The 20,319-nt window shown below is 35.8% G+C and overlaps 1 protein-coding gene across 2 annotated transcripts; it reads right to left on the bottom strand.

The window, feature by feature from the left end:
- Positions 1–17,513: 17,513 nt before the first annotated feature.
- On the bottom strand, positions 17,514–19,980 carry LOC114184222 (putative glucuronoxylan glucuronosyltransferase IRX7). 2 transcript variants are annotated; one of them, XM_028071504.2, is made up of 4 exons: positions 19,240–19,970; positions 18,794–19,155; positions 18,460–18,710; positions 17,514–18,331 (listed from the first exon to the last, which is right to left on the bottom strand). In XM_028071504.2, exons 1-4 carry the CDS (start codon positions 19,520–19,522, stop codon positions 17,851–17,853), a joined length of 1,377 nt encoding a protein of 458 aa, XP_027927305.1. In that variant the 5' UTR covers positions 19,523–19,970; the 3' UTR covers positions 17,514–17,850. The 2 variants fall into 2 exon arrangements, with proteins under 2 accessions (XP_027927305.1, XP_027927304.1); XM_028071503.2 differs by having other exon boundaries at positions 18,794–19,980.
- Between the last annotated feature and the right edge of the window lie 339 nt (positions 19,981–20,319).

Genomic DNA, 20,319 nt, shown 5'->3' with positions numbered 1-20,319 from the left:
CTTGACTGGATCCGACTTAATTTCGGCCAGGGCCAATTTTGCCTAATACGACCAAATTTTGGCCAAAGCCGACTTGGCCAAATATGGCCACATTTGGGTCAGGTCCTGATCAGTCAAATTTCGGTCAGGGTTGACTCCACTAAATTCGTCGATCGGGACCGACTTGACTGAATATGGCCAATTCTCGATCACAGCCGACTAAGTTGAATATAGTCAAATTTCCTTCAGGACTTAGTTGACCGAATACAGCTAAATTTTGGCAAGTGCTGATCTTGACCAAATTTTGGTCATGACCAACTCAACTGAATTTGGCCAAATTTAGGTTAGGACCGACTCGCCTAAATAAGACCAAATTTCGGTCGCGATCGAATCAGTTGAATATGACCAAATTCAGGTCAGGACCAACTCGGTCAAATTTTGGTCAAGGCCAACACGATCGAATTTTGACCAGAGTCGACTCAACTGAATTCAGCCGAATTTTGGTCGTGGTCGACTCAATTGAATACGGCCAAATTTCGATCGTGACCGAATCATTTGAATACGACCAAATGTCACCCCAGGTCGTCTCAGCCAAATACAACCAAATTTCGGTCAGGGCCGACTCGGCCAAATCTCAATTGAGCCCAACTCGATTGAATTCGACCAAATTTTGACTGGAGCCAACTAGGCTGAATACAGCCAAATTTTGGTTGCAGTTGTCTCGGTCGAATACGGTCAAATTTTATCTAGGTCGACTCAGGCCAATGCAATCAAAGTTGGGTCGGGGTGAACTCAACCGAATACTTCCAAATTTTGTCTAGGACCAGCTAGGCCAAATTTCGATCGAGACCGACTTGACAAAATTCGGCCAAATTTTGTATAGGGTCACGCCAACTCAATCAAATACGACTAAATTTGGACTAGTCGGTCTCAACTTTTAGCATAACCTAATCAAAAATATAAACTGAAAATTTGGATTGGATATTTTGGATTATCCATATTGAAAATCTAGATTTAGAGAATGGATATCCAATTCATAAAATATATAAAATATATATCAGATTGATATCCATATCCAATAAAATGGATTTTAAATGGATTGAATTTTTAATAAAATAGATATTAAATGAATTAGATCATAGAAAAAATAGATTGGATTATAAAAAATGGATTTTTTGCCCATCCTTGATTAAAATTTTGTGACACATCTCTTCGCATATTAAATGTTAGAACAGAAAACCAATAAAAAAATATTGTCTACCAACATCTAAACACTTTTCTAAAATCATCCATGTAATGATAGCAAACATCTGCATAAACTTTCCTATTTTCGATAAAATAATGTCCTTTCTCTTTTTTCGATCAATAATAAACTTGAAGAAGGATAAACAGCAAAGAAAAACCTTAGATATACTGCAACCAGTAAACCAAAGCACCATTATTCATTATTTTATGAAAGAATCAAGTATTTCAATGCAATAATGTGAGACGTGCGACATGCGACGTGCTACGTGGGACGTGGAAGGTGAGACATGGGACGTTAGACGTGCAACATGAGCCGTGAGACGTGAGACGTAGGACGTATGATGTAAGACGTAAGATGTAGAATGTGAGACATAGGATGTTAGATGTAAGACGAGGGACGTGAGACGACGTGGGACATAAGACATGAGACGTGAGACGTGGGACATGAAAGGTGAGACGAGAGACGTGAGACGTGAAACGTGAGACATGGAACTTGAGACGTGAGACGTGGGACGTGACATGTAAGACGTGGGACGTGGGACGTGGGACGCGAGACGTGACACGTGGGATGTGGGACGTTAGACGTTGGACGTAAGACGAGAGAAGTGGGACATGGGACGTGAGACGTGGAATGACGTAATACGACAAACGTGAAATATGCGATGTGAGACGTGGAACAAGGGGCGTAAATCGAGAGACGTGAGATGTGAGACGTAGGACGTGAGACGTGAGACATGGGATGGGAGACGTGGGACGTGGGACGTGGGATGATAAACGTGAGACGTTAGATATGAGACGTGGGACGTGAGACGTGAAATTTGGGTCGTGCGACGGGCGACATGACACGTGGAACGAGAGACGTGAGACGTGGGAGGTGAGAGACGTGAGACGTGAGACACGAGACACGTGCGATGTGAGACGTGAGACGTGCGATGTGAGACGTGAGACGTGCGACGTGAGTTGTGGTACGTGAGACGTGCGACGTGGGACGTGAGGCGTGAGACATGACACGTGGAACGTGGAACGTGGGACATGAGACGTGAAACGTGGAACGTAAGACGTGAGACATGAGATGTGAGACGTGAAACGTTGGTCGTGGGACGTAAGATGTGACACATGGGACGCGGAACGTGAGACGTAAGAGACATGAGACGTGGAACGTGAAACGTGAGAGACGTGGGACATGGAATGTGAGACGTGAGAGACGTGAGACGACTTAGAAGATGAGACGTGGAACGTGAGACGACGTGGGAGATGAGACGTGAGACGACGTGGGACGTGAGGCATGAAACGTGAGACGTGAGATGTGAGACATGAAACGTGAGACATGAAACGTGAGACGTGGGACGTGCGACATGAGACGTGAGACGTGGGACGTGCGACGTGCGACGTGCGACGTGCGACGTGCGACGTGCGACGTGAGACGAGATATGTGAGACGTGAGACGTAGGACGTGGAACATGGAACGTGGGACGTGAGACGTTAGACGTTAGACGTGAGACGTGGGACATTTGGACACCACAAATTCTAAAGAAAATGAGCTTGCTATTTAAAGGTTAGAATTTGTAAAAGGTGATTTACAACATAGAGTTTAAAAGGAGGTGATAAGCAATGAAATTTTATAAGAAACCTTAGAAAGAAGCAATCGAGTTTTGCATAAATAGCGCTTGAAACTTGAACAAGATGTTTCAAGATTGCAAGAACAATTGCAAGCTAAGAAGAATCTTAAAGCTTCATTGAAAATGCAATATGGGAATTGGAGACCTTCAATGAATGAATAGATCGATGCGATTGAGTGGAACAATATGTGTGAATTATCCAATCTTTCAAATAGAGCTCGACCTATTGACATGAACTTGATTAAGAACAAGTTGGTCACATAGAAAGCCAAGAACAAGTAGGTTACAAAGAAAGCAAATAAAAAGTCGACCATAGAGAAATCAAGGAACAAGTTGGCCATAAAGACAATGAAAATCGTAGCTAATCACGAAATGAGCAAACACATTGATGTGAGTTTTCACTTCATCTGAGAATAAGTAAAAGAAGGTAAAGAAGTGTTAGCGCACTTGGCAAGTCAGAATGAAAGATAAAAGAACCTTTTAAGTTTATGGAAGAGTTTTGCTGGAATAAACTTAAATGGAATAGACTTAAATGAGAATTCTTATGGATAATTAACATGTTAGTTGTGTTTGTCTGTTTTTTAGTACAACTGTCAGAGTTTATTGTGTTATTAATGGTCAGTAGTGTAGTGTGTCATATTTAGCCGTTAGTAAAACTTTGAGAAAATTCAATGCGAGTCTATAAATTATATTGTTGATTGAATGAATAACAAAATAATATAAGTAAATCAATTTATTTAGAGTAAATTTGTTGTTAATAGCCTCTAATTTTGAGAAAGGGTATTGAACCATGAAATTGACACATCATCAAGTTGAATTTTGTCCAAATTTGTTCCATTGTTTCTAATTGGACAATGTATTGTTCAATTAGACCCTATACGCCTCCTTCTGCACCATCACCAATTCTCTTTATTAAACCTACATGTTAGATTATGCATCAAAATATTAATCATAAAAGAGCAATAAACCTTAAATTAATTTAGCAGTTCCCATTACCAACAAATAGAACGATTCCTACTTGGTCATTAGTAGAGTAGGTGAAGGATTGGTACCTGTACAGCATCCAAAACCAATGAAGGATTCATTTTTCTATATGTGTCTATGAGACGTTACTTCTTAAAACTAATTAATGATGTATTTGTTTTGTATCCTTATCAACAGAGCCAAGAGACCTTTCAACATGTTACTGAATGTTTAAGTCTATCACATACCATTCATTGAATAATCGAACCCATCACGGATCGTTTATCATTATTCCAAAATTATGTATAAATCCATAAAATAAATAATCATTTGTAATATAATTGATACTAACAAACAATATAATTTATTGATTAATTTTAATCCACAATAATAATAAAATAAAAAATAATAATTTTATATAATAAAATTATATAAAATACACCTATAATAAAGCCTGACTCTTTCGTTGTTTCTTGTCTTTTTCATTTAGCTAAAAATAAAAGTTTTTTTTGTTGTTGTTGTTGGTAAAAGGAAATTTGATTTTGATTATTTTTCCTTTATTTAGGTCGTCTTTTGTATATGTTGTTGGGAGTTTGGATTGTTGGGATTTTGTGTTGGTTGGTTAAATAAAAAATGATATTTTTTTTCTTTCTTTTAGGTATAATTAGTCGCAACGTACCCAGTTTCATTCACATGTGTCTAAATGGTACCCGCTTTTAACTTTGCATCTATATAGTACCCAAATTAGTTAATTTGCATCAATGTGGTCCCTTTTGGTTGACTCCGTTAAATGACATAACGTCTGACCGTGTTGACCAGTTAAGTGGGAAAAAAAATATTACGTGGCACGAGAGTGGTGTGTGATGTGGAACAGTGCTTCGTAATAGGAAATTGAAAATTAAAAGGGTACGATTTGGGAACAGAATTGAAAGTTTTTGTTCGAGTGAGAAGTGTTGTCGTGAAGTTAGGGTTCAATTAAATTTGGCAATTTCAAGCGTTGTGAAGGAAATTGAAGTTGTAATTGACATCAAAGTGGCAACTATTTCGGATTCCAGGTGCGCGAACCATTTTAATTTGTCTTTCATTGAATTAATTGTTTTTGGAATGGTGGGGTTTAGGGTTAATGGTTGAATGTTGTGGTTTGATTAATGTAATTTTTTATGCGGTGCTGTTTTAATTTTTTATGATTTCTTTGACGGTGGTTGTCCTTTTTTATGATTCCGTTGACGGTGGTGGTCCATGAAGTGTGTTTGTGGGCACGAAAAGTGGTCCCCCATTATGCTTGTGTCTATTTTCATGGTTTTGTCGGTGTTATAGTGGTATGAAAATGTAATTTGTGTTCCTTTGTTTGGGTAAAATGGTATTTTGCAGGGTAGTATTTATATGTTATTGTTGGTATGGACGACCATTTCGAAGTTGTTTTTCATCATGGTGGGAGGTTTGAGAGCAATGGGTCACTACAATATATTGGACAATTAAGTATTTTGGCATGTGACCCAGATAGATGGAGCTATTTCGAGATTTGGGGTATTCTGAAGGAGATGGGTTATGCACATGTGAAGGAGATGTGGTATGCAGTGGGTGGAGGATCTGTTTTGGAGGGTAAATTGGAGTTGTTGTCTGATGACCGAGGGGCTTGTCATATGGTGAATATTGTCATTCTTAATGGTCAAGTACACTTGTATGTGGTTCACAAAGTAGATGAAGCTGAGGTAGTGAATCTGTTAGAATATCATCCTGTTGTGGAAGAGGGTGATGTTCATAGTCATTCTGGGGGTAATCCTAAGGGTGATGTGAGGGTGGGTGTCCAGGTTCAAAATGAGGATGATGGAGAAGAGGTTGATGAGGGTGTACAGGTTCAAAGTGAGGAGGATGGAGATAAGGTTCACGGGGCTGTACATACAACAAATGAGGAACATGGAGGTGAGGTTGATGTGCTTGTAGAAATTGTTATTGAGGAACATGGATGTGAGGTTGATGGGGCTGTAGAAATTGAAATTGATGAAGGTGTTCAAAATGAAGAAGACAAAGATGGAGGTGAGGTTGATGGGCGGGTGGAAGTTGAAAATGAGGAAGATGGATGTCGGGTTCATGTTGAAAATGCGAATGAAGAAGATGTAGATAAGGATGATGTAAGTAGTTGTAGTGATTCCAAAGGGGATAGTTTTATTGAAGAGGATCTACTTGATGTTAGTATCCATACTTATGAAGATGAAGATGATTCTTGGGACGGTGATGGTCGTGGTTCAGTCGATTTTGGTGGAGTCAGTGGTCAAAATAATCATGCAGGTGATAGGGGCTTATCTGACACTGATTGGGCATCTGAAAGTTTGAATAGTGTTGAGTACAGTGACTGTTCTGGAGATGACAGAGATAGTTATGGAAACTTTGGGATATTTTCAATGCCCAAAAGTATGGAAGGCTACAACTGGGAGGTGGGGACATACTTCACAGAAAAAGAGGAGTTTGTAGAAGCTATAAGAACTTATGGTGTGTACAATGGAAGGAAATTAAAAAATTTTAGAAATGACAAACGAAGGATCTGTGTGAAGTGTCTAGGAGCAAAAGGAACATGTAAGTGGTATGCTTATTGTGCATACAAGGCTGCTCAAAGTACTTGGCAGCTAAGAAGAATTATAAATGATCATACCTACAGTAGGGAGTTTAATATCAGGATGATAACATCTAAATGGTTAAGTCAGAGATTAGAAAAAAACATAAGAGATAATCCTGATATTAAACTTACTAATATTAGAAACAGAGTTGGAAGAAAATGGAATATTGGAATCTCCAGGACAACTGCCCATAGAGCAAAAAAAAATGGCATACAAGAATGTGGAAGGGTCAATTAGGGAACAATATAAAATTGTTTATGACTATGCCCAATAACTTTTAAGGTCTAATCCAGGATCTACTGTGAAGGTCAATGTAGATGATAATGAAGGACAGAAAACTTTCAAAAGACTATATGTGTGTTTAAAGGCTTCTAAGGACAGCTTTGTTAGTTGTAGGCCTATCATTGGGTTAGATGGATGTTTCCTAAAAGGCAAATATGGTGGGGAATTATTATCAGTTGTGGCAAGAGATGGTAATGATCAAATGGTTCCTTTAGCGTATTGTGTTGTTGAAGTCGAGAATAAAGAAACGTGGAGTTGGTTTTTAGAGCTCTTGGTGGATGACCTTGGTGGGGTTGAAGTGTGCAAGGGAATAACCTTCATGTATGATCAACAAAAAGTAAGCATCTCTAGAACCATTACTATTAATGTCTTCAGCTATATTTTGTGCAAGCTTTCATAATTTATTTTTTGATTTATACATACTTCCAGCATTACAAGAATTAATACCTAATGTTGAACAAAGGTTTTGTGTAAGGCACATTGTCAACACCCAATTTTGTCCGGATTATAATATACATATTTATTTATTTATTCTTTTTTTTATTACCTTTTATTATTATTATTTTTACTTATTTATTTATATTATTATTATTATTATTATCATTGTTATTATTATTTTCTTTCCTATCTTATTTTACTTTGATTTTATTATGTCTCTTTATCTTTTTTTATTTCTCTTTTCTCTATTTTCAATTTTCTTCATATTTATTTTATTTTGTTACTATTTATTAAAAAAAACGGATTAAAAAAAAAGCAAAGAAAAACAAAAAAAAAAACAGGTAAAGAGAGATTTGAAAAAAGCACAGAGAGGCGCGGGCATTTAATTTTTTCTGCACAGTGTAGGCCAGCCCCTTTCCTCTTTTGTTACCCTGAAACGTTCCATTCCTAGAGATGGCAAATAAACCCCGTTCCCGTGGGTATTGCCTGAACCCGTCCCTGTTTTGACGGGGAATCCCCGCATTGACTGGGTATGGGTATGGGTATGGGGAATCCCCGACTTTTTCAGTTGGATATGGGGATGGGTATGGGGATGTACATATACCCGTCCCCGCCATATCTCCATTCACGTTTAAATTATTAAAATATTCACAATTAATCAAGTAACTCCTATATATATATATATATATATATATATATATATATATATTTTTTTTTTTTTTTCTTTTAATTATTTCATTTGTCATGAAACTCATTCTCATCTCCAATATATTTTTTATCTTATCATAACCTTTATGTAATTATGTTAAAATGATGTATGTTAATAAAAAAAAATATTATGCCTCACATTTGAATATTTATATTATTTTTTAATATTTTTATTTATTATAAATTTTCCTTTTACATGAGAATGTTTATACTCTCAATTTAAGGTAATATAAAAAAAATTCTTTACTTATTATTATTATTATTATTAATTTTTATTTAATTTGAAGAACTCTTTTGTTTCATTAAAATAATTTTCGTTATTTTTCAACCATTAAGTATATATGTTGATATTTGAAAAGTTTTCTTAGTTTTCTAAGATATTTTTCGTCTTATCATACCTTAGTTATACATTTGATTTTCTTTGTGTGATTTTTTTCGATAGTCTCTCAAATTATTTCTAAAACACACATTTGTTAGTTTTTTAATATTTTTATTTATTGTTTTTATTTTTATCATGTAGAATAATATTTCGATATATTCTATCTAATTATTTTTTATTTTATAACTCATTATTAATCATAATGTAATTTTTTCACTTTAAATTCTGTTTGAAGTGGTTAAAATTATATATATATATATATATATATATATAATGATATTTAGGAATAGTATATGATAATTCACTACAAGAAAAACATGAAATGGTGACTGATTTAGTTAGTAACCCATATCAGTCATTATTTTTCGTGGTAGTAGTTGATTTATTGTCTGAATCAATGACTAAATTAGTTATTGATTCAATGATCGAATCGATACTTGATTTAGTGACCAATTTAATTACTAATTTATTTGTAATTTAATGACAATTTTTTTGGTCACTAATGATATTTCTATTTAATTTTAACCACTTCAAATGTAATTTAATAATTAGTTCTCTAAAGTATTTTTCATTTTATCATACCTTAATTATACATTTGATTTTCTTTGTGCGATTTCTTTCGATAGTCTCTCAAATTATTTCTAAAACGCACATTTGTTAGTTTTTTAATATTTTTATTTATTGTTTATTTTCATCATGTAGAATAATATTTCGATATATTCTATCTAATTATTTGTTATTTTATAACTCACTATTAATCATACTGTAATTTTTTTCACTTTAATTGTATAAATAACTTTTATTTACTACAATATAAAAATTTAATGTAATTGCTATGAATATTTTTTCGTCACTATCCAACATATATTGAAGTTCAAAAGATACAAAATCTATGTCAAAATTTTATTATTATGTTTATTATTTGTTCTTTGTGTCATTTTGATCAAGTGATGTATTATAACTTTTATTAATGTATAAAAAAAATATTTATTATAATTTAAAAAAATTGAAGTAAACAAACATTTAAAATATATTTTAATTTGAATATTTGTTTTTCTTTTATATTTTTTTTGAAATATTTTTTAATTTTATCAACTAAGTTCATCAATGTTGTAGTTTGCAAATTTAATAAATGTTTTGGTTCACATGAAATTTTATTTGGTATTCTAATATAAAATGTAAACAATTATAATTTATTTTAAGGTATTTGGCATCGAAGAAAATCCTCCTAATATTGAATATTTCATAATATTATGTTTTTTTTACCGTAATTTTGTTTCTTTTATAAAAATTAATATTGAAGTAGTTAGAACACGGTACGGGTATGGGTACGAGATTATACCCGTTACTCGGTGGGGATGGGAAAAAAGTTTGATACCCGTTGGGTTTGGGTATGGAGATGGGGATGAATTTTTTATGTGGGAATGGGAATGGGATAGCGAAACTCATCCCCACCCCGCCCCGTTGCCATCCCTATCCATACCTACTCATACACAAAAAAGGAAATTAAAGCATCTGTATGCATGTGTATGCATGGATTGATGGAAGACTCCACAGAGGGGGCAAGGGGAAGCAACCGCCACTTCCCACCCTTTTACCTCTCTGGACCGTGAACAAAAAGACTCTCTTAAATATAAGAAGAAAAAGGGAACAAAAGAGGCAAAAGCTAACTGGCAGGAGAGAACAGAATTTCAAAATACAGTACATGTAGAGAAACAGCTCCCAGCACCTGAGACGAACTGATAGAGACCAACTGCACAAGGGGAAGAAAGGGGAAGCGAGCAAGGGAAGAAAGAGTTGTTAATAGGGAGGACTGCAAGAGGTAAGCACTGCATATGAATACTTGAATGTTTGATGTGAACCGGTTGCATTTGCATTGTGCTTGAGAATGAACGTAATGTAGTCCATATATTGATGGTTGCTTGTCATTTATTTGGCTCATTGAATCTTCATTGAATCTTCATTACTACATTACTACATTATTATTGTTGCTTGAATCCTCCATTATCCCTTCTATTGAATCCTCACGTCAATCTATCCTCCCCGCCTGTACACACATAACACAACCAGTTATACCTTCTAACCCACCTTCACCACTCCATTCTCCTTCACCTGACTCTATGCCATCTATGGTCTAAAACATCACATCCCGTCACCCATTACCTCTCACTAAACAAATTCACCTTCTCACCATTTTCTCCATCCCCGTCAACAATTTATCACCTAACCTTTCACCATACTCACTGCCACCAACACGCACTCTACCACCATCAGTTAACTTTTCGTTCTTCATCTTCTTCCTTCACCTGCACAAAAACTAGAGAGAACAGAAACCCAAAACCAGAACCCACATGCTTAGAACAACAGATTCACATCCTCTCGATCATCTTCTTCACGCCGTAACCCAAACCAAACTTTTCACCACGAACCAACCAATCTCACACAGTACGCCAAACAATCGCGTCTCAAATTAGAAACAGAAAACCAAGAGAATCGGCGATTCGAAGCTCTGAACAGGAGTGTGGTCGCGTGTGGTCGCGAGAGTGGATGAGGGATGGTCGCGTGGTGAGGAGCCGCGGAGTCCTCGCGCACCAGCGGCGTCGCGATTCCCTCGACGGTGACGGCAGGACCGACGACGACCTTGAGGTGGCTGAACCCGCTGACGACGGTATCCGGCAAGCGAGACCACGCGGCCATGAAGAGGATCGGTACAGCCCCTGTTTGGAACGCAATGGAGAAGCGAAGGAGTCGGTGCAGGAACGTTTCGCGCGAGGTGGAGTGAAGGGCGATGGTGTCGCCGGTGAAGCCTCCGGCGGAGGTCGTTAGTGCGGCTAGGTGGAGGTTCGACGGAATGGGCAGCTGCTCGAGAGAAGGGGGCCTGATGTTGGATGGGGTTTACGAATTAAGAAGAGATTAGGGTTTTAGTTGGTTTTAGGAAGAGCTGAACTGCTGCGCGCACCCCCTTTCAATCTTCGCACCCCTGCCCACACTGCATGCACCTGCAATTTTATGTTTTGGACTTGTTTATTTTCTCCATTGCACCCCCATTTTAATCTCAGCACACTCCCATATCTCTTGTTTGTTTTGGGCCTGTTTTTGACCCTTTGTTGTTACTGATTGCAATTTATGTTTCACTACACACACCTCTAGTAACTACTTCCTGCACCCCTAAGTTCACTAACTCCACCACTCATTTGTGTATTATTCCTATTTTAGACTTGTTTTATTTTTATCCCCACTTTTGATAAAGACACCTCATTTACTTCATGCACCTCCCACTAATTACTCATGTACCCCCATATTTTATTTTCCACTTTTATCCTTTTTTAAAATAATTTTATCCTTTTATAAATTTATTTATTTATTTTATTTAAAAAAACAAAAAGAACAAATATATTTGAAAATTATCAAAATTGCAAAAAAAATAGAAAAAAATCTAAAAGATAAAAATGTCCTCTTTTACTTTATTGTGTATGTCCAGTCGCTCGCACCGTGTGACACTTATTTTCTAAAAATACCAAAATATTTTCTTTTCTTTTGGTGTATGTCCGGCCCTTCGCGTCGTGTGACACTATTTTTTCAAGTAATTCAAAAAATATAAAATTTCAAAATATAAAAACATGAACATTTTCAAACAACTACATCTTTTTTAAAGAACTACGTAACCCTGATTTCTCATCTTGAATGAGAATACGTAGGACCAAGGTCAATCCTTGTCGGGCCCAAAAAATTAAAAAAATATATTTGTTTCTTTTTAGCATTTTTGTCTTATTATTTTTGGGGAAAATTAATATTTTGAAAACCACATCAACTTCGCTTTTTTAATTAAAGGTACCGCCCTCGGGCGGGCGCGGTAGGATGCTAACACCTTCCCTACGCGTAACCGACTCTCGGATCCAAAATCTGGTTTTTCGCAGACTTGTCTTATCTTTACGGTTTTCCATAATTTTCCATAAATAACTGTGGTGGCGACTCCAAATCTCTTTCAAACTCGTTTTCTTTTTCGGTTCGTCATCCCGTCGCGATTCCGGTTGCGACACACATATATGCAAATTTCCGCAAGAAATTTCCTGGCAAAAACCTTAAAAGACTGTTATGGAAGGTAGCTGCAACAACTCACCCTCAAGCATGAGAGGCCACAATGAGAGACATGAAAAAGTTGAATGAAAATGCCTTTAAACATCTTATTGCCATTCCTCCAAGGCAAGTTATTCATGTTTTTCTGATTGAACAATATTAAGTTTTATGTACTCATTTTGCTTTGGTGTGACAGATTTTGGTTTAGGTCCAGGTTCATAGGGCAGACAGTATGTGACACACTGATGAACAATATGAGCGAGGCATTTAACAGTACAATCATCAATGCAAGAAGTAAGCCAATCATCACCATGATGGAAGACATTAGAATTTATCTTATGAAGAGATGAGTCAAAAATAGAGTCAACATTAAAAAGGCTGAAGGTTCCATCTGCCCCAAAATCAAAAACAGACTGGATAACGAATTAGAGAAGACAAAATATTGGATACCTTGGTTAGTTATGTTTCCATAAAATATGATGTTATTTAATGTGTATATTTCAGATTTTAACTGTTATATTTTGTTTTGGTAGTTGGGCTGGAGAGAAATTGTTTGAGGTTAACCACGTGTCCATGATTGGTGACAAGTTCGTGGTCAACCTAGACAAATTGGAGTGTATATGTAGAAAATGGACAATCACGGGAATACCCTCTTGCCACTCAATCACTGCTATGAGGTTCATCAATATCAATATAGAGCAACATATACCTCACTGGTTTTTGAAATCAACATATGAGGAAACATATATTCCACTGATATATCCAGTCAATGGACCTATGGTTTGGGAGATGAATTCAAATATTGATGTTTTGCCCCCACCAAAGAGGATATTATCAGGGAGACCTAAAAAAAGAGAAGACTTGAGAGTTGGGAGTTGCATAAGGATTCTACACAACTGAGACAAGGTGGGACTAGAAAAAGGTGTGGGATATGCAGACAAATAGGTCATAGAAGAAATGGTTGTCCCCAAGCCCCAAAGGAGCAGTCAACAATCACAACCACCAACACAAGGACCTGGAACAGAACAACCAATTCAGCAATCACAACCACCAATTGAGAGTCCTGGAACACAACCCCCAATCCAGTCCACAGCTGAAGCAACAAATGATACTCCAATTCAGCCCCCAACAGAAGCTCCTCCTGGACCACAACAACCAATTCAGTCCACAGCTGAAGCACCAAATAATACTCCAATTCAGCCCCCAACAGAAGCTCCTCCTGGACCACAACAACCAATTCAGCAACCAATTCCAACAACTATTCCAACACCTCAAATTAAACCGGGTGCAACACAACAAAGTCAAGCACCACCTCCACGTACTAATCAGAGACCGAAATTGGCATTTAAAAGGGGCCCAATATGGAAGCCATGATTCAGAAACTGAATGTTTTTTCTTGAAGAATTTGGACCTTCTTTTTGTTTTTTAAAGTGTAATTTGTAATTGACTACTTGGTTTATATTGGGCTTATTTTGAAAGACAAATTATTTTGATATGCCCAGGTTATGTACTCAGCACATGATATTCACTTCTAGTTTAATGAATGCATTTTCATCCATCTTTACTGTTATGGTTCATCTTCTATATGCATCCAATTAATTACAGGAGATTAAATTTTAAGATGTAACCACAAGTTGAACACACTTTTCATCACCAACAATTTCACTTCCAATTCATTTAATAATCATTCATTACAACTTCATTGAACACAAAGTACATACCCAAATACAAACCATATTTAACCATTGAAAAAGTTAAACCTTCACGGATTTTACAAAACAAGAACATCAAAGTAAAAAGTTAAACCATCCTATTTTTTTAATAATACAAACAGAAGAAGGATGACAATTAAACCCAACAACCCAATTATCCTAAACAAGTACATCAACCACTTCTCGGAATCAGTCAAATCTTTCTCCAGTTGACGTATTCTTTGGCTCTGTCTAGCAATGGTTGCATCTCTTTCATCCCCATTATCTTCAGTGCACCATTTGAAGTAGTTGCAGCCTTTGAAATCTTCACCAACACTCCGCTATTAACAAAAAACAAAGAAAAAATGATTTTCAACAACAAAACTCAGCCCAAACGAAAATAAAAGTCATATATCAAACCTTGTAGTGAGCGCACCCCCAAAATTGTTTCCCACAATTCTTCGTTGTTCTTGCAACTCTTAACACTGCAATCTCCCCGCAATGGCAATGTGGTGTTCCACCCACTGACCCAGATATAGTACCAGGAGAAGAAACACTGTGATTATGTGACCCACACTAATAAGACGACCATGGATGACTAAAACCACGCGACATTTCCCTAATCGCTAGCGACTTGACCCCTGCAGCAAATAAGCTTCACGGTCACTGCACCAATCCAACAATGAAGAAGAAGATGAACATGGGAATGGGAAATTAGGGTTTTTTCAATGGGGACAATCAATTGAAATAGGGCATGACACGTTACCCACCCATTGCCACTGTACAATTATTCTCATTGACACGTATCCGTTCTGCAATGCCACATCACTGTTCCGTTAACGGCGGCGTTTCTGAAAACTTAACGGGATGGACTACATTGATGCAAATTAACTAATTTGGGTACTAAATAGATGCAAAGTTAAAAACGGATACCATTTAGACACATTCGTACGAAACTGGTACGTTACGACTAATTATACTTTTTTTTAAGTCGGATACATCAGAGTTGGAGGACAAATATTTGTTTTTTTTTTTTTGTGTTTGATTTTGTATTTCATAGACGAGTAAACTATAAAACCTACAATATTTTATGCAGGTTTCAAAATTGACCGTAATTATTAACAAAGTTAACTAAAGTTTTAAAGTCTCCGTTAAACATGAAAGGTTTTAATCAATTAGAATAAAAATATTTTATATCTATTTTATCTTCCAAAATCACCGAAAATATCTCCCATGCATAATCTATTCGAACGTCCATCGTATCAAATCTAAGATATGTTGTGATATTTAACTATTGACATAACATAATCCTGAACATCTAACAAATTAAATATGTTTTATAATTTGTTTTTCACTCACTCAACTTTTTTCCTCTACTCTTATATGGTGTTATGCGGATGAAATAACAAATTATTGAAAGTTGTATTATGTTCCACTAAAAATTAGGATTATAAGTCAATGTATAAATTAATGATTTATGTTGTAATTATATTATATTTTTATCTTTCGAATACTATAATATAAACATTTTAATTTTTATATTATTTTTTAGTTTTTAATTAAAGAAAAAACTTTGCAAACTAAAATGAATTAATAAATTCAAAATATTAATTGATCTTGTTAAACTAGTGTAATTAACTGAAGCAGATACTTGATTCAATTTGACATTTCATTAAGTGCGATCATTATAGGCTCCAATCTCTCAAAAAATAATAAAAATGTATTAACAATCACGCAAATTAAATTCTTAGAAGGAATCAAATAAAGTGTCAACAAACAATCATTTAAAATAAGTGTCTCTATATTCTTATATATTGTTGCATATGTTCTTCATAATGTCCAATAGTTGTTCATAATATTTATCCCTTTCTTCATAAACCTCTTCAAGCTCTACTTTCAGTTGTTCCATTTCTTCAGAAAATTTCTCAAGCTCAACTTTCTGTTGTCTGATCTTTCTTTCGCACTCATCTCTTTCTTCAGAGACTCTCTGAAGCCCTACTTTCAGTTTTCTGATCTTCTTTTCATATTCATCTTCTTCTTCTTCATAGACTCTCTCAAACTGTTGTTTGATTTTTATTTTTCTGTCTGTAAAAATATAGGAATTAAAAGGAAATAAGTCAGTTTCAAATTTTGACAACAATCAAATAATTTTTAAAATCTTCTCACGTCAAAACAATTTTATAAGAAATCTTTAACAAATTATATATATAAAAGAAGCATATAAAAGATAGGATGTGAAATCGTGATTGGAGCATACCTCTCTTCCTCTTTCTTTCATCTGAACCTAATGCTAGGTTTTTGTTTCTGGATTGATCCCTATGCGCCATGTTACAAATGCAGAAAAAAAGATTATGAAAATGTGACGTTTTCGTATATTTATAAATGAATCTCGGGTGCCATTGTATGAATTTTTAACAATAATATCTTAACTGATTTTTCATTCTAGTGATAACCTCACTGAATTAATTATGGATTTTTTTTTATTCTTTGTAATGTATAAAAATAATCAAATTATATATATATATATATATATATATATATTTCTAAAGAAGTTAAATACCATGAGGATTGACTTGTGTTTTTAGTTTTTAGAATTTAGATAAAAATATGATCAATTTAAAAAAAAAAAATCATTAACTAAGATATTTGTTTTCAAAAATTTGGAAGATTATAACCAATTTTAACATAAATATATCAGAGAATATATTGGTAGTTTTTAAATGAATCTTTACCATAGAGATCGATAGAATAATATAGTAGTATTATAAGAGATTTTGATTTAACTAAAAGATCAAAGATTTTAGTATAAGATAAGAGGTTTATATTTTTTATCATATTTGTAACTCAGGAATCTATGATTTGTTACTCAAATTATTCATTTTCTATTTATTATCTGTTTAGAATTTCAAACAATAATCAAACTAATATTCACATTCGATTTAAATTGATTTTTATTTATTGACCATAAAATTATTAAACAGTTTTAAAAGAAAATGAATAGAAACAATATTATAATTCTTTAACTAATATTATATTATTTTAAAATTTCTCATATTTATATATAAATTACATAATCTCGTAATAAAAAAATATAATACAATTTTATTAACATGTTTTGAAAAATATAAGTTTATATTATTACAATAAAATAACACTGTACATCGGTATTTTAAAAGTTATATTTTTCAATGTTAGATGCTAATGAGTTTTAAACATATAATATTGCATTTAAACATAATAAACCATTTCGTTTGAAAAAATTGCTTAATTAATAAAAGTAAATACAAAAAAGAATGACAATACCTTTTTTTTAGTCAAATTAATACTATGATTTATCGCATACAAAAGCCTATATATACATCACTGCCATGAAAAGGTAGGGATCATATGAACATTATATCCAAAATTAAAAAATAAATAAAAATTGTAGTGTCAGAATTTGCTTACAATCTTTTATGAGTAGTTTAATGGGTTAATTAAGGCAAGTCACGAAACCGAGATGATGAAAGCCAATAAATAATTGAAGCTATGAAACATTATTGGATTCTCTCTCTTCAACATTTGATTTTGACAGCCATAGCCATAGAAAAACCATAGCATTCATATCGTGAAGCAGTGACCACTGATACCTTCACTACTTCACAAATTTTTCATTAAAAACACTAAAAAGTTCTGACACACCACTCAATCATGTCGCTGTCGCAACTCCAAAAACTCTTCCTCACAACTCAGAAAGAAAGAGTAAAGAATAACAATAATTTATTTAATCTACTCCTATTATCATCTATCTATAATCTATATACACAAAAAAATGTCAGCCAATGCAATTTAACATCCACGTTGAAAATATAGTGTCACGTGTCACTCTCTGATTCGTCACTAGCCGAAGACCTTCGATGAGACCTATGGAGCTTCTCACTCAAACTAACAAGAACCTGCCACGTGGCGTCGCCATACTCCATCTCCTCGTTGAAAAGTAGGGCCTGCCTCGTCCGCGGGTCCCACAAGTTCCTCTGAATGTCACTCAGGTTCGTCGCTGCCACGCGCTCAAGAATCTTCCCCAACTTCCCCACGTCCCTCTCCGCCACCGTCAGCGATATCTCCGACCAACGCACGGTGGAGGAAAACGGTAACCGAATCCCATCCGCAATAATAACCGGCACACATCCCAACGCAACGGATTCAACTAACCTCGGACTCCACGGAGCCCACCCTAACGGACACAAACAGAACACCGACCGAGCAATTTCCAACTGGTAACCGCTAAACCTGTGCCTCTGCAGGTAAAACCTCCGGTCACCGTTGAACTTCCGCCAAATCTCCGTTCTCACTCGCCTTCACAGAAAAAAGAAATCGGAAAAGAAAACGGTCAATTCTTTTTCAACCAAAACGCATCATTAGTCAATGATTTGACTAAATTAATATTTGTTTAATTAATGATTAGTGGGGTCACTGGTAATTACCTGCTGTAAAACCGTCCACTGATGTTTTTAGGATGCAATTCCATTTTCCCACGGAAAAACACCCAAATTTCTCGCGGGCCGTTAACCGGAAAATTCTCCAGCGTGCTCCGTACACTTTCCGGCGAAACGTAAGGCGGTATCACCACGTTCTCCACGTCTTGACAAGGATGCCTGTGAACAACGCCGAATGTCTGCAACACAATGGAGTTCTTCAAAATTTGGGGTATTCCATTAGCAATGGCCGCATCCTCCTTCAAAGCACAAAAGTCAATCAGAAAAACGACTAACTTTATCAGACAATATACTCAACCGATGTGGGACATTGGCATTTTACCAGGCTGTGGAAACACGCACCGAAGTCGTGGGAAGCGACGAAGACGTGGTCGCGTCCCTTGCTGCGGTTCCAGAAAGGGTATTCCGTGGACACGAGGTTGACGGCGGAGGAGATAATAGAACGCGCGTGCCCAATCGCGGGGAAACCGTTCACGGCGCTGAAGTTGCAAGAGACGTAAACGGGTACGAAGAAAAAATCAGCTTCGTAAGGGTCAAACGTGCGAACCTCGCTCGTTAACAGTGCCCTGTGGATGGCCACTTCCGACGCGAATAAATGATTGCTACACCTCTTGTTTGCGAGCCAACCAGTGTTGAACTTAGGAGGAAGCTCGTACACGAACATCTTCAGATTCTTCAACACCCCTGCAACGAAACGAGTAGAAATAAATTCCAAAACTAAACCATTAGTGAGCTGAAAATGCTGACGAGTGTGTAATGTTACGCCACCTAGAGAGTTGGTTGTGGAGTCGATAACGGCACGGGGGACAGCGTGGGACTCGGAGTTTGAAACATGGGACGATGTGTTTGGAGAGGTTGGTGCCGTGTTGGGGTTGGTGGTGATGAGATAGGACGTGAAGAAATAGAGGGAGAGAGAAAGCCAAAGAACCCATTTGTAATATGTATGAAAGAAACTGTTTTTCTCTTGTAGAGGCTTGTTCCCTGGTTTGTGCAGAAGCTTCATCCCAACAAAGAAAACCCTGCTTTTGGGGGGTTTCTTTTGCTCTGACATTTCTTTCAAAATAAAAAAATTTACGGAAAGACAGCAACCTAGGTTTGAAGAAGTTCTTGAGAGAGGTCTTTCCAATTCTGGTCTGCGAAGAAGTGAAACCAAAGAGATGAAGAAAGGTGGAGGTTTGTTATCATCTCGTTTTTGCAGCAGAACATGAACAAGTGGGGATATATTTAGTTTTATCTTAATAAATCCTTTGAAACAAAAAGATTGCAGCTTTGGAATTCCGAAATCCAATTCTTCTTCCCTAATTACTGCTGAAGGTGCATTTAACTAACATGGAAACGAGAGTTGTTTGTGTTTGATTAAGGGGTCACATGGGGATGATGGATGAGCTTGTAGCTCGGCGGAAGCATCGGTTACTGTGTTGCTTTTGGTCCTCTCAGTATTTGTCGTCTTAAATGATTGGTCCAATCTGCTTTTGGTTTTTCCTCTGTTGCCATGTTATAAAACTCATATTTTATTCATCGTATTCTTGATTATTATATTGTAATAAGATAAGAATTGCATGGTGATTTTAATAAGCACAACATGATATCAAGTGAAATGGTTGGAAACCGTAGACCACGGTGCTTGCAGATAATGCAATAATGCCGAGCAGAGAAAAAAATAGACAGAAAGATATTTTTATAGTTATGAATGAATAAAAGTCGGTAAAGTGGCTTAAATATGTGAGTGGTTCCCATCACATCTAAGATTAGAAACATTAATGGCATGAATCTGGTCATTAAGAGTAAACTAACGGTTGGAAAGTTCGAAAAGAGATCAGAATTCAAAAGGAACGGAACATATTAGAA

Source organism: Vigna unguiculata, chromosome 5 (assembly GCF_037176805.1).
Source record: "Vigna unguiculata cultivar grain cowpea cultivar isolate G323 ecotype 2 chromosome 5, ASM3717680v1, whole genome shotgun sequence".
NCBI lineage: Eukaryota > Viridiplantae > Streptophyta > Magnoliopsida > Fabales > Fabaceae > Vigna > Vigna unguiculata.
This window is presented reverse-complemented; position numbering and strand designations above follow the sequence as displayed.

Coding starts and splice junctions, on each gene's coding strand:
- LOC114184222 (XM_028071503.2), bottom strand. CDS start 19,522: ATGTCAGAGCAAAAGAAACCCCCCAAAAGCAGGGTTTTCTTTGTTGGG. Junction 18,711..18,793: donor GTGCGTGTTTCCACAGCCTG/GTAAAATGCCAA, acceptor TGTGCTTTGAAG/GAGGATGCGGCCATTGCTAA. Junction 18,332..18,459: donor AGTGGACGGTTTTACAGCAG/GTAATTACCAGT, acceptor TTTTCTGTGAAG/GCGAGTGAGAACGGAGATTT.